General features: G+C 46.0%; 1 protein-coding gene across 1 annotated transcript in view; it reads right to left on the reverse strand.

Moving 5' to 3' along the window:
* klar (klarsicht) overlaps nt 1-14,610 on the reverse strand; it is a 336,442-nt gene that overhangs the window by 132,986 nt on the left and 188,846 nt on the right. The window contains exon 10 of the mRNA XM_069316171.1: nt 11,446-11,748. Within this exon, the coding sequence (XP_069172272.1) occupies nt 11,446-11,748 (303 nt within the window). The remainder of the gene's footprint in view (nt 1-11,445; nt 11,749-14,610) is intronic.

Here is a 14,610-nt window from a genome sequence, read left to right on the forward strand (position 1 = left end):
ATTTTCAATTATTTTTTTAATTTTCAAATTACGGTTTTTTTTTTTGGCCGTAGCGCATACGAGCAAAAAGCGACGTAATTTGTAAGAGGACAGGTTGGGATAATGACGGGAGGGTCCTGCCTCAACATAATCATCCAGCCGGCGCCGCTGTCTTCACCTGTCAGCCTCCGTCCCCTCCAGACCCCGTGACCAAACACCACGAACCATTACCGTCAGATGAAGGCGCACCAACGTAATTACAAGCCACGCTGGCAGAGCACAAGTCACACTTTATACAGCTATTCTCAGTTTGCTTCACGTAGAGATTATACATTATATATATATATATATATATATATATATATATATATATATATATATATATATATATATATATATATATATATATATATATATATATATATATATATATATATATATATATATATATATTATATATATATATATATATATATATATATATATATGCGAAGCTTGAACGGTCTCTAGGCATATATGCAACTGAAAATTTGCACCCCATAAGTGACTCGAACCCATACTGCCAGGAGCACTTTGCATCTAGCGTACAGGACACCTTAACCACTCGACCAACACTACCGGACAAAAGAGGATGGTAGCCGAGGCTAATTCCCCATCCCCCCGCCGGCACTCTTGGTTGCTCAGGGACATCATCCAAAATCTTACACATTTTAAACATTTCAATTGGGCACAAATCATAAAATTCTTCTCATCTCAGCCCAACTTGGAGAGGCTGAAGTCTGTCTCCTAAGGCCAGGCTCACCACCCACGTATTCCCCCCCCCCTCCCTTGTACTGGAACACTCACAGCAGTAGGGAAGGGGGAGTTCCAAGCAATCCTCGCCAGGACGTGCGGTCACGATGACGCAACTGCGGTCAGTTGCGTCCGCCCCCACGTGTCTGGGTGGACAGGATGGCGAGAATGAGAGGGGGTACACCCAGGGCCCCAAATACCCCTATAGCACCCAGCTTTAAAAACTGGACTTACAGGTACAGCAATACTGCTGCTCACTCTTGCACTGGTCGCCCCCTGCGGCTTACGCCCTGGTGTTCCCCAGGTGCAAACTGGTTACGCAATATCCAACCCAGCCTCATGTTTACATAGTACTCTTTGCAACTATGTTACCATGGTAAGAAATGTGTATATTTATCACTCAGAGTGTTCAGTAATATGTTGATTGTTTGTGATATGTCTACGTATCTCACACACACACACACACACACACACACACACACACACACACACACACACACTCTTTAAAGTTCCAAATGCCCTTGCTGGGACACGAATCACCGCTCGCGTGATTCAAAGCCGAATCCTGTACCACTGTACCACCACGCTACAAAAAGCATGGGTCTTTATGAACTCATTCCACCCCCATGCCCGAGTGCATTTGGGTTATGTGGTCAGTGTGGTCAACTAGTTGACCACACTGACTGCTTCTCTGACAGAGAAGCACCAGTGCTTCTGATACTGAGAAACACCCTGCCCAGTGCACTGTGTACGTGGTTCATCATGTCTTTTCCGTTTCCTCTCTCTGCCACTGACTTGAGGTTCAACCCTTCAGTGTTTTCTTGTAACTCAACACCGTTCAACTATGGGACTAGTCTCAATCGTAAACTTTATTCATAAATGGTTGAACATTTATGAACGAATTAGTTTACAAGAAATTTTAGTATATTATTAACATATCATAACACATGTAATCATTTTAATTATACTGTATATCTAGTTTCAGAGTTAGACATTTTATTTGTTAGCGATTTATATAAATAACTGTGTTCTCTGCGTTTTCTTCACCATAGAGTGTTTACTTAAGGAGATACAGGAGATAGTTAGCTTAAGGAGATACAGGATTTTTAAGACATTTTCCACAACTGGCCTGACTCACGTTGTGAGGGCTACAGGGCTCACTGTGATGATGGTCCAGGATGGACCGAAACAGACGACGTCTCATCTTCTGGTGTGTGGTTTAATCACCAGAAGCTGGACAAGTACACAAGTAGGTGTGGCTGGATATAAACAGCAGCGGCCTCACACGGGACAATAAGTTTTTAAACGAGATATTCTAGGATAAGCTATGTTGTGTTTCTTCCTTATGTAATACCGTCTGATTCCAGGTCTTTCCGAGTAGCCAAAGAGCCACCCGGGTACCAACTCTTGATGACAAAAAGAAGCCTGCCTAATAATGTTCTGCAGCTATCCAAAAAAATAAAGAGTATAACAAATACCAGTAGAAAAGGCCACAAAAAACACGAGTAAAGAGTGTAGACGGGAGGAACCAAAGAGTGTAGATGGGACGGCTGGGAAGAGGGACAAAGTTGGCAAGTGTCCGTCCATTATGGCGGCAACGCGCCGTCGGAGACACGAGCGGTGGCGACAGACGCGTTATTCGACGCCTGATGATAAATGACCAGCCTCCATCAATCCATAATAACTACATCACGCCAGGAAGTTATAGACGAGGAGGGCGAGGGGGTAATGGAACGTGGAGAACATGGCCGAGGAAGTGTATTATGGCGAGGCGAGACTCAGAGGGGGCTTTTGGACTGGCTCCTGGAAGGGTGACGGTCGGAGGGGAAAGGCCAGCGGACCGAAGGGAGTGATGGATCAGGAAACAGGGCGAAGGAGAGACTTATGGAGATACGAGTCTTGCTGGATCCTGGTCTTGGGCTGGATCCTGGAAGGCTGGACACTTGGGGATTAGCGGCAATTTGACCCGCGGCAGTACCGGATGCAAACTTCCGCAGGGGTCGCCGCGACTAGTTACTAGTGGCGGCCATCACTGGGCCGCATACCTATACTACCTGCCAATGTGAAATGCTTAAAATCCCCCCTAAACAATTGAGAGAATACGCTTAACAGCTTTCTGGAAATGATTTTAATACATTTTATAGCAAAAAATATGCCCAAAAGGGGAAAACCTAGTACATCTAGAGAATTCAACTGTCATTTTTCAGTTGTATCGTGTCTTCGGATTTTTAATGTATCTGTAAAGGTTTCCATCAAATTCATCATAGCAGAATTATGGCCAGCACAGCAGGCATGTTAGCTCATACTAGACTGGTCCAGTCCCAATCCACCTCCTCTCACCCATATACCTAGCTAATATTTCCTTGAAACCCGCTAAACTGTTTAAAACACTTATATAATGCTAACTGGCACCTCTTTCCATTCATCAATACCACCTCTTTCCAAATCAATAGGCCTACTTCCCTATATCCCAGCTTGGACTCCGTGTTGTGTCTTTTGACCAGTTCCGCCAGTTTGAGGTGTTTATATTCAACCATTGTTTATGGCCCAATGGTTTATATTTTTGTAACTATGTGGACCATCGTACATACATAGATGCAATTACGTAATTAGATAGTATAATTTGGTACTATTCACTTTATATAGACCAAAAACAAACTAAAAACCAAACAAATGTACTATATTATTTGCATTTATTTATATATACAAGAGTACTTACATTTCTTGTAAAGACACTAGCACGCACACAGCGTTTCGGGCAAGTCCTTAATCTTAATGTACCATGGAATACGACCCGCCAAATCGTTTAACAATTAGGTACCCATTCACTGTTGGGTGAATGGACGATTGGTCAAGGATTGGCGCCGTCCAGGATATGAACCCAGGCCAAATAGCTCGCGAAGCTCGGAGCGAGTGTCTTACCACTCTGCAACTCAAGTAGCGTGTATTAGCCCTTAGTAAGATTAGGTTAAGTTTTCTTTGCAACATCAGTACGAAAACTTTTCCGGTTTATCTAAATTCAATAGTACCGATTTCTACTTCCTAATTGCCTTGTACACCAATACATGTACGATGGTTCTCATCGTTACTGTAAGTACTACCTCAACAGGAGGCCGGGGTGAAGGAGAGCCAGGCCTCTATAACACCCCTCACCCAGACAGTTACCCCAGACAGTAACACATCCTAGAAAGTTGAGACTAGTCGCAAGCGTCTCCCCTCCACCCTCGGGGACACACTTTTTTATAGATACAAATGTACTACCATACGATAGTACACGAGTCTGGAGGTACTCATGTACAGGTAAACCTCCCCCACTATACAGGTTTGGTTGTTACTTTCTTTCTCGGGGTTCTTTTTAAACTTAATAGTACAAAGCGTGGGCTTTGTTGTGTGCAACAGTTCATATGTTGTAACCTCCTCCCACCGAGTATTATTATGTAATACCATTTGTTAAAAGTTAACATAAATCAAGGGAAAGGAGAAATGAGCCCAACTGTGCAGGTGTATCGCCTTACCGTAAACGTCTAGCCTAGTGAGCCTTGCATGAGGCTGCTCCCAACTCGCCGTGTTCACGCCAAGGTGCCAACATTTGTGCCATCATGCCAATATGAACACGTGACGGGAAACACAAACCATAACTGTCTATTTTCCGCTTGTTACAACTTGTAATAAAGTTGTTACATCTTGGCTTAACGTGTTTATGACGTATCAGAACGTTGTTACAACTTGCTATATTGGTTGTTATAACTGGTTAGGAGGTGTTAAAACTTTGTACCGTTGTACCAACGTCGTAGTTTCGGTGTGTTTGGTGGGGCATCACCCTCACGTCTGGCATCGACCTGTTGTGCAAGTCAAAGACTTACCTCAGGTCAACAGAGGTCAAGCACAACTCCGTAGTGTGTTGTGCTACCTCACTAACTCTCCTCTACATCAGGATATACAAACATGAAGAAGAGAATACTCTAATATTATATAACGTTTCTGCTGTAAGGGGCGAATAAAATCAAATGGGAATTCACAGGTGTAGTGTTTTTAATGGACTAAAATGGGGTTAAGGTAATTATAGTGGAGCCATTCAGGCTGTAGAACCATGAAAACGCTAGAATCTCCATCTGCAGTATATGCTGATAACATATATGTTATCATATATTATATATGATCCAGTACATGATAACACGAATCAGAAACGACGGGTGTGATAGTGTGAGAGGCAGGCGCGCCAGACAGGTTTAAGGAAGCGAGGGGGTACGGGGGTAAAGCTGCTGGAGACGTTTGGGGGGGGGGGGGGGAGGTTTGAGGTCTGGTGCCAAGATTGTTTTTGTGAGGAGCTGCTGGACGGAGCAGGATCAGGCAGGCTTAAGGACCACAACCAGGCTTAAGGGGACCTTCATGTTACAAAATAAAAAAAAAAGCTCAATACTGGTTGTGCTCTGAGACGAATGGAGCAAATAACTGCTGATACGAATACTCCCAGTACGGAGGGGAGAGAAGGGGCCGACAGATGGTGACTAATGCAAGGGGAAAAGGGATAAATGGAGTAGAGTTGATGGTGAAAAGGCTGAGGGGCGGCGGATGATAGACAGCATAGTGAGGGAAGGTAGGGGAAAGGGGTCTGGGGAAGGTGAGGGGAAGGGAGAGTAGGGGACCAAGTTAAGTATCATATGTCTGCTGATATTATCCGCTGGTGAGAGAGGACCACACTGTGGGGGGGGGGGCACTACTCTGGGGAGTGGTGGTTATGATCCCATGTACAGCCCACCTGGCCAGTCACACCCACCTGGCATCAGGTCACACCCACCTGGCCAGTCACACCCACCTGGCATCAGGTCACACCCACCTGGCATCAGGTCACACCCACCTGGCCAGTCACACCCACCTGGCCAGTCACACCCACCTGGCATCAGGTCACACCCACCTGCCCAGTCACACCCACCTGGCCAGTCACGCCCACCTGGCATCAGCCACTATCCTCCACTTTCCCCTGGACCAAATATAACCAGCATTATACTATACACATTTTAGGTATCCTCGTATGTTCACAAGTCTACCTGCCGTTATACTTTCTCAGAGTTCACAGCTCGACCCGATGACCTTGCAGCCACACTACCTAAACACACGGTGGCCGTTAACTTGGCATCTGTGTTTTAGTTTCGCTTCCCACGAGCCCCGAGACGAAGACAACGATTCGTTGTATTTTCACCATTCACAGAGTAACAAACCTCACATTATTGTATCTGGATGTTCCCACATGGTACAGTGACAAATATATTAAGCAGCCGGTACATGGCCTAAACGTATAGTCCCAAGTGATGAGTTTTACAGTCGTTATATAACCTGTAAGGTTCGCTTTATGCAGAATATAATATTTAACATATTGGTCAAACAATATAGTCTGTGGAAGTCAGTCTTGGCCAACGGTTTACTTTATGAGACGGGGGAAAACACCCAGAAGTTGGGAAAACCTTTCTGTCCTGCCCAGCTCGGCCGCCTCGCCCCACCGACGTTCTCGCCCCTCCAGCTGCAGGTATGTCACCAGTTTTACTGTCTGCCTAAATCGAAGGTGATCGCTAGACACTCCCGTTTACAATTAGGGCGGGTAATGTGACACACGAGCTGGGTCACAACCCAGTATCATCACATTGATAAGTAAGGTCTTGGTCAGCGTGGTGAGGGGGTACTTGGCGGCCACCTTCCCCCACCCAACGCCTCCCCCATCAGTGACCCCCACCACCACGAGTGACTCACAGTGGTGTGTGTTGGTTGACGCCGTGGTTAAGGCGGCGTTGGAGCCGCCCCGGGCTGCCCGCCGTCTGGTGACACCCTCAGTATTTACTGTGCAGGGCGGCCAGTATTTCCTTCTCTGCTGGACAACACTACAATGAAAACACTGCAAACTGCATTCATGTTCAACCGAACTCCACATGACAACGTTTCAGATTGCTTATTTAACTTATTGTTTTGTTAAGTTCCCCCTATTATATAAATACGCTTCTGCCTGAGGTCTCCAAATAGTTTCGATAATACCAGCTGAATGTGTGTGGCTTACGACTAGGCTACTGGTTTGGCGTTTGGTTTAGTGTTGGGCTTAAGGCCAATTAACTGAATGAACGACCACCTTAATACTGTACTTGGAAAAAAGGGATGGTTGTGACTGTGATGCTGCTGTTAATGTGATGCTGACTTAATGTGTGACGCTTCAAGATAGCATGCAAGCTGCTGCTTTGTGCCTCACTGAGGTAAATAAACAGTCTACAGAAACGCACAAATGCAAATGATGATCGAGTTGGCTGGGCTTCTCAACATCCCGGATTCATGTAAGGAATCTGTCTCCAGTCAGACCCTAGACTCGGCCAACAGTCATGATGCTACTAGGCCAGCAATTACTAGTCCAGTAACTACTGAAATGTTGGAACATGTTGCAGTTGTAAAAGTTGAGGGGAAATGCAACCCCCTTAGTTGTAAAATCTTATGGATTTGAAAGTCTACAAATCTGTAGATGGTTGTGTTTACACTGCCAGTATTGTAATGTGTGATGACTGGTCAGGTCCTGGAAGACTGTGGTGGCACTGGTATCCTGTGGCATTACCCACATGCACTGTAAGGTTGATGTTATCAATACTGTATCAAGGCGCACTACTACTCTCAAATGGTACTCAGTAGTATTTGATCATGTGTGGGTCTATGCCTTGTTTCACCAGCAACAGCAACTTTGCAAATGTGTATGGTGATGTGATGGTGATGTGCTACGTGAAATATCTCAATTGGCTAATTCATATGATGCTAACCTCGTGGTGGTGGGAGAGTTTAACACCGATTTTTCTCGACAAGATGCATTTTTTAATTTGTTTAATGCGTTTAAGGATGCAGAAAATTTACATAACCCTGCTTTCAATATTGAATTTAATATTTACTTTAGCTTTCTACCATGGGATGAGAGAGAGAGAGAGAGGGGGTCTCACACTGGCCACTGTGGATTATCAGCGATGGTGATAACCTGTCCGGACATATTCCTGTCATAACCGTCTTCAGTATACCTCATTTGTACTATATTATATACTAGATGAGTACTTGCAAGTACCTGCTGCTGTCGCCAGTGAGAACAGAAACCTCCAAAGAACATTTGAATTGGGAGAAGGCCAAAGTTGCTCATCTAGACGAGTTTAAATGCCTGATGAACGGTAAACTTGATAATATACACATTCCAACTTCTGTATTTGCCTGTACTAATCTTCAGTGTAATTTGCAACAGAACAGTCTCAATTTTGTTACACGTGTCATGTCAGTGCTAGTTAGAGTGAGTGAGGAGAGTATCCCTCTTAGAACAAATAGACAAAGAGGAAACGCCTGGTTGGAATGATCACGTTAGGGCATCCCAAAATAGATTATCTTTTGATATAACCAATGAAAAAATGGCTGGTTCTCTTAGACCACAAGCAGCACCAGGGCTCAATATCAACCAGAAAGAGGATTAAAAAAGATAAATGTAATATTATGCCATCAAATATTGCCGATATTCATAAGAAAAACTAATTTGAGAATTTTGGAACGAAATTAGGCAAATAAAAAGTTCATGTAAAAGGGAAATAAACTTCACTGACGATCCCTCTCGGTCCCATAATATAAGTACACTACAGCGAAAAGGAGAACAACAAATTCATGCGGTAACTTACTATAAAATTAAGTTAATCTGGGAAATGCTCAGAACATGGTTGGGCTTTTTTTTCTTAGTAAAAATATAAATGCTGTACAAATCGATTAATCTAATATTATACTGCCTTTTAAAACTATTTTAGTGGAAGTAAAAGAAAGAAGAGTGTTGGTGAAGGGCAACTGACTGGTCAGGTGGTATTGTGTGAGGTGGTAATGGTCGACCCGCCGCCACTCATCACACTGGTGGGCCAACTGTCACTCAACTATGTCAGCCTCGTCCGCTGCCCCCCACACCTGCCCACATGTTACTATTCCCCACCACTATAATGACCCACTCGCAACACTGATGGCCCAGGTAAGTCCACTACGGGCTCGCCATAGCCCGTTATACTTGGAACTTGTTCAGAGTAGCTGAATCTACAACACTGATGGCATCTAGCGGACACGACCTGCCCGGACACAATCGCCTTCCTAGCAGCCAATGTGGTCAACCAACCTAGTTGGTCCGGCACTTCTGGAAGAAAACTAGTTTTCTCTTGAAGATGTCCACGGTTGCTCCGGCAATATTTTTACCCACGTTAGTTGGCGGGACCGATTTCCAACTCACAGATATCTCTTTACTTTAGGTGGCTACACTTTCGTAGTGTTTCATCGTATCTATTTAAACTATGGATGAAATTAGCCTCCACTATCTTTATCCCCCCCCCTAGTTCAACTTGTTCACTCTCTCGGTGAATGAGATGTTGGGTGTGGTGGAGTGAGGCCCACCAGTAACTGGGCCTCCGACCCTCCACAACCCTCATTTCCTGCCTCACCTCACTCGCCCTGAGCCTCACCGTGTAAATCCATTCGTCGTGGAGACAGGGAAGAAACAAAATTTTATAACGGAAAGAGTGTATGCTAGAGAGAGCGCGAGCTAAAGTGAGAGAGCCCGAGAGAGCGCGAGCTAAAGTGAGAGCACAAGAAAGAGCGAGCTAGAGTGAGCACAAGAAAGAGCGAGCTAGAGTGAGCACAAGAGAGCGAGCTAGAGAGAGCACAAGAGAGCGAGCTAGAGAGAGCACAAGAGAGCGAGCTAGAGAGAGCACAAGAGAGCGAGCTAGAGAGAGCACAAGAGAGCGAGCTAGAGTGAGCACAAGAAAGAGCGAGCTAGAGTGAGCACAAGAAAGAGCGAGCTAGAGTGAGCACAAGAGAGCGAGCTAGAGAGAGCACAAGAAAGAGCGAGCTAGAGTGAGCACAAGAAAGAGCGAGCTAGAGAGAGCACAAGAGAGCGAGCTAGAGAGAGCACAAGAAAGAGCGAGCTAGAGTGAGCACAAGAAAGAGCGAGCTAGAGTGAGCACAAGAAAGAGCGAGCTAGAGTGAGCACAAGAAAGAGCGAGCTAGAGTGAGCACAAGAAAGAGCGAGCTAGAGAGAGCACAAGAGAGCGAGCTAGAGAGAGCACAAGAGAGCGAGCTAGAGAGAGCACAAGAAAGAGCGAGCTAGAGTGAGCACAAGAAAGAGCGAGCTAGAGAGAGCACAAGAGAGCGAGCTAGAGAGAGCACAAGAGAGCGAGCTAGAGAGAGCACAAGAGAGCGAGCTAGAGAGAGCACAAGAGAGCGAGCTAGAGAGAGCACAAGAGAGCGAGCTAGAGAGAGCACAAGAGAGCGAGCTAGAGAGAGCACAAGAGAGCGAGCTAGAGAGAGCACAAGAGAGCGAGCTAGAGAGAGCACAAGAGAGCGAGCTAGAGAGAGCACAAGAGAGCGAGCTAGAGAGAGCACAAGAGAGCGAGCTAGAGAGAGCACAAGAGAGCGAGCTAGAGAGAGCACAAGAGAGCGAGCTAGAGAGAGAGCACAAGAGAGCGAGCTAGAGAGAGAGCACAAGAGAGCGAGCTAGAGAGAGAGCACAAGAGAGCGAGCTAGAGAGAGAGCACAAGAGAGCGAGCTAGAGAGAGAGCACAAGAGAGCGAGCTAGAGAGAGCACAAGAGAGCGAGCTAGAGAGAGAGCACAAGAGAGCGAGCTAGAGAGAGAGCACAAGAGAGCGAGCTAGAGAGCACAAGAGAGCGAGTTAGAGAGCACAAGAGAGCGAGCTAGAGAGAGCACAAAGAGCGCGAGAGTGATGCCACACAAGCCGCACGCCTCGCACACGACCCTTGCCAATTATTACCCTCTTTTACGGTGCATTTAATTAGGCCAATTCTCTTGCCGGCGGCAGTGGCCTCTGCCCTATTGTGGAGGCGTGACCAACGTGGCTCCCTATGAGCGATTTCACAGTAACAATTAGACACGGAGTGATGCTAATAATGACTATGTTCATGTGAAAATATTCACATCATGCTTGTTAAAAATATGCGCGTCGTGACCATATACTATGATATATAGTCACATACACAATCCCCACACGGGATAAGGGGTCAAAGGTGTAGGTCGTGGGTGGGCCAAGGTCAACACGACTCCTCATTACCACCCGCCGTCACAATATATCCTCTTCAAAGGAACAGCCAAAGCATGATTTGCGCCCGATGATTGATTGATAAAGATTAAGACTTGATAAAAGACAATCTACTTGAGAATGGTCCAGGACGGCCCGAAATGTCGTCGTCGTCCCTTCACCTTCTAGTGTGTAGTCTGGTCAACAAAGATTAAACCACCCTAGAGGTGGCACGGGCATGACTAGCCCGTAAGTGATTTGTGCCCGTCGTAATCTCCTTTACATCACCCCAGTCCCCCCTCCCTCCCCCTCCCCCCCCACCTTTCCTGGCATCAACTTCACGTTCTCTTCTAACAGCTCCCTAGCCTTACATAACAGTATAAACCAGTGTTACATGTAAAAACAAAAACACCAGTGGTTATGATTACGGCATAATAGGCTCATTCACAGTCCTGCCTACTGAGAGCATGACGCGTTGAGTCAATAACCACTACAGACGTCGTTTTTCACTTACATAGGCCTAACATTAAACAAAACTTGCGTCCATTTAAGTACCATGAACGAATGTGGTATTTTCCAACAGGAGAAAACGACTGGAGAAGGAAACAGTAGGCCTTACCTTGAAGTTTGCGATGACACCCTCCAGGTAGTAGTGCCACTCGAGGGAGCGCAGGTAGATCTGGTGCCAGCGCTTCTCTAGGGAGCGAGCCTTGCGGGGGATGATGTCCTTAGTGCCGCGTCGGGCAGGTGGGTGTTGGTGGCGGGAGGTGGCGGGGGGGTCCTGGGTGCTGGTGGTCGTCTCGCAGCTTGGGGCAGGCGGAGGACCTCCTGCCACGGTGGCGGCGGCCGCGGCGATGCGTTCGTACTGGCGGAGGACGCTCTTCAACACTGGTCCGTGAGCCTCGATGTCTTTCAGCAGGATCTACCAAAGAATAGAAAACGTGGTTATTCAACTTTCGCTGGTATAGATTTAATCTCATTACTGCATTACACTCTTCATTCTGATATTGCTAACCATATAGCCTCATTATGATATAGCCGGTTGTTCAACGTCCTCCCAGCAAGCATAAGAAATATTGCCGGAACAACCGTGGACATTTTCAAGAGGAAACTAGATTTATTCCTCCAAGGAGTACCGGACCAACCGGGCTGTGGTGGGTATGTGGGCCTGCGGGCCGCTCCAAGCAACAGCCTGGTGGACCAAACTCTCACAAGTCAAGCCTGGCCTCGGGCCGGGCTTGGGGAGTAGAAGAACTCCCAGAACCCCATCAACCAGGTATCAACCAGCCTAACCGTCAAAATGACCGTTAATCTGGTTTAGGGAAACTCCCGAACCTCACCAACCGCAGTAGCCAGTGACGACAATACCTGCAGCCCGGAACAAGAGCGGTGGCCACTGGTGTCACTCCCTACAAACACAAATGTAGCACTTCCGGCGGCGGCTGGGCGGCTGGGGTTCACGCCAGACCTGCCCTGGCTGCTTCACACATTCTAACTCTCAACCCCATACACGGAAGTGTTTTGTTTTGAGCACAACAACAGTATGACGACACTCAGATACCTCAAAGGCAGCCAAACAATGATTATTGCACTGGCAAACAGGGTAATATAGTTTAATGGCTTGACTTTTGTGGAGGCTAAACTTGCACAAACACCAACACAATACTTAAGGCTACCGAGCTTTAGCCTCACGGGAAAACCACTAATCATCGCTGAAAGATATTCTGGGTTGGGTCATTATATTTTTCTCACTGCAGACGAGGGGAGAGCTGCAGGGTAAGAAGTAAATTGCTAGGCGTCTATTTTTTTTACTTATATCTCACAATTAAGTGTAGTCACAATACTGCAAATGGAAGTGCCTGAATTATGAGGGATCAATAGTGGTGTCACACGCACGCACGCACGCACAATTTGACAGGGTGGACAAAAACTATTTCAACCCCTCCTCAAGCACAATTAGGTGCGTACATATTTCAGACCTGTGAGTTTGATTACAATATTTAACGTTACTTCACAAACTAAATTTTCTTAAAAACTTTGTCAGGCAATTGTCTCCCTGTTTTTCCGTGGCCTCGCTGCACGTACTTCAGGTCCAAAACCTTGGTATCAAGTAACCAGTTAACGAACACAAGCTCAAAATTCCAACTTTAAGAGTCCTCCAGTAAATCGAAATCTCAAATGCCAGTGATTACAAGTACAGTATTCTAACTCTTATACCTCCCTAGTTCCGTGCACTCCTTGTCCTCAGTAGACTACCAGCAAGTCCAAATAAATATTACAGGTCAAATTCCTACAAAAAATGTAGGATCAGTTGGATTGTAGTGGATATGTGGGCGTGCAGACCGTTGCTCGGCGGAGCAAGTTATTACCAAACAAGCTTGGCCCCAGGCTGCAGGCTTGGAGAGTATATATACTCTCGAAACCGTAACAGGTAAACGACAAGTAAACAGAGGCAGTCTTTGGCATCTAATAACAATCCACATTTCGAAATGTTCCAGACACTGCCGTAGACGAGAAGTATTTCATGAGTTACAGATTCCTTAAGCAACAGAAGTTGTGTTTACAGGAGTAGTGTTATGCTGTGTTACAGAAGCGTCAGTAACTCAAACATGGCTGTCTGACACCAATACACTCATGTAAAAGGGTAAGACACTGATGGCTCGAGAAAGAAGCAATGCGATTAACAGGAAAAACTATATATTTAGATAAAAGTAGAAAAACGAAAGATATACAATGCAACACTCAGACGAGAGGTTGAAAGAGATGGAAATCATCTACAAAGGTCAAGAGGCAGTGAAAATAAATAGAAATGAGAAGCACAGGATTGGATAAGCGGCGAGGAGAGGCAGGCCTGGGTAAAGATGGAGAGGCAGCGAGAGAGGGAAACAAAATATTGTACAAACTTCCATCAGTCAGCAAGCATGGTAACCCGAGAAAAAACTGACGGACGTGAATTAGCACATTGAGGCAGGCAGGGCGGCGGGTGGCACGGTGGGCGGCGGCGGGTGGCACGGTGGGCGGGGGAGGGGCACGTTGGGCGGCGGCGGGTGGCATGTTGGGCAGCAAGGTGTCTCGGGGGGACAGGCAGGGCAGGGCCCGTGAGTCACCGCCGGCCACCGTGATGCTCCTCAGATAACGCCACGGGACCTACATACACCCACCACCACACTATCTCCAACCTTCTCACAACAATCACACAAACACTTAAGATTTACCTGATAAAACTCTTGTCTACGTATCGCCAAATTTAAGAGCTTTGTGTGAAGTATAAGCTTATTTAATCTGCCTCTTCCAATTCCCGAAGGTGGACAAGTATGACGCCAAAACCAGCATTGAAATGTTCTCCTTCAAGGCTACAGGAAAACACGCACACTTGGTAAACGCTTACCCATCTCTATTTCCAATAGGGAAAACAACATTCAAGTTGGGTACATAATGTGGGCCTAGTCGAAGCAGTCGTTGCGGGGCTTAAGTGAATATTTAAAAAAATATAAGTACAGTAATGCCAGATGGTCTAACTGAAACAGTACAATAAGCTAGTCAAGCCTTGACTACGAAATAATAAGACACTGAGGCAAGATATACCGCGCTAATGATGGCGAACCAACTGTAGAATAGGATATTGTGCTCTTAGGCACTTGTGCTCTCTCGTTTAGAATTCCCAAAACCTGCAAATACTTTATACAGAATGCATTTTTGGAGGGGGGGGGGGGGGAGAAGGTAATATACTCAAACTGTACCTAGAAAATACTCTAAAGTGAGGTCCACAATCTGCACATTAAAT

Source organism: Procambarus clarkii, chromosome 83, assembly GCF_040958095.1.
Source record: "Procambarus clarkii isolate CNS0578487 chromosome 83, FALCON_Pclarkii_2.0, whole genome shotgun sequence".
NCBI lineage: Eukaryota > Metazoa > Arthropoda > Malacostraca > Decapoda > Cambaridae > Procambarus > Procambarus clarkii.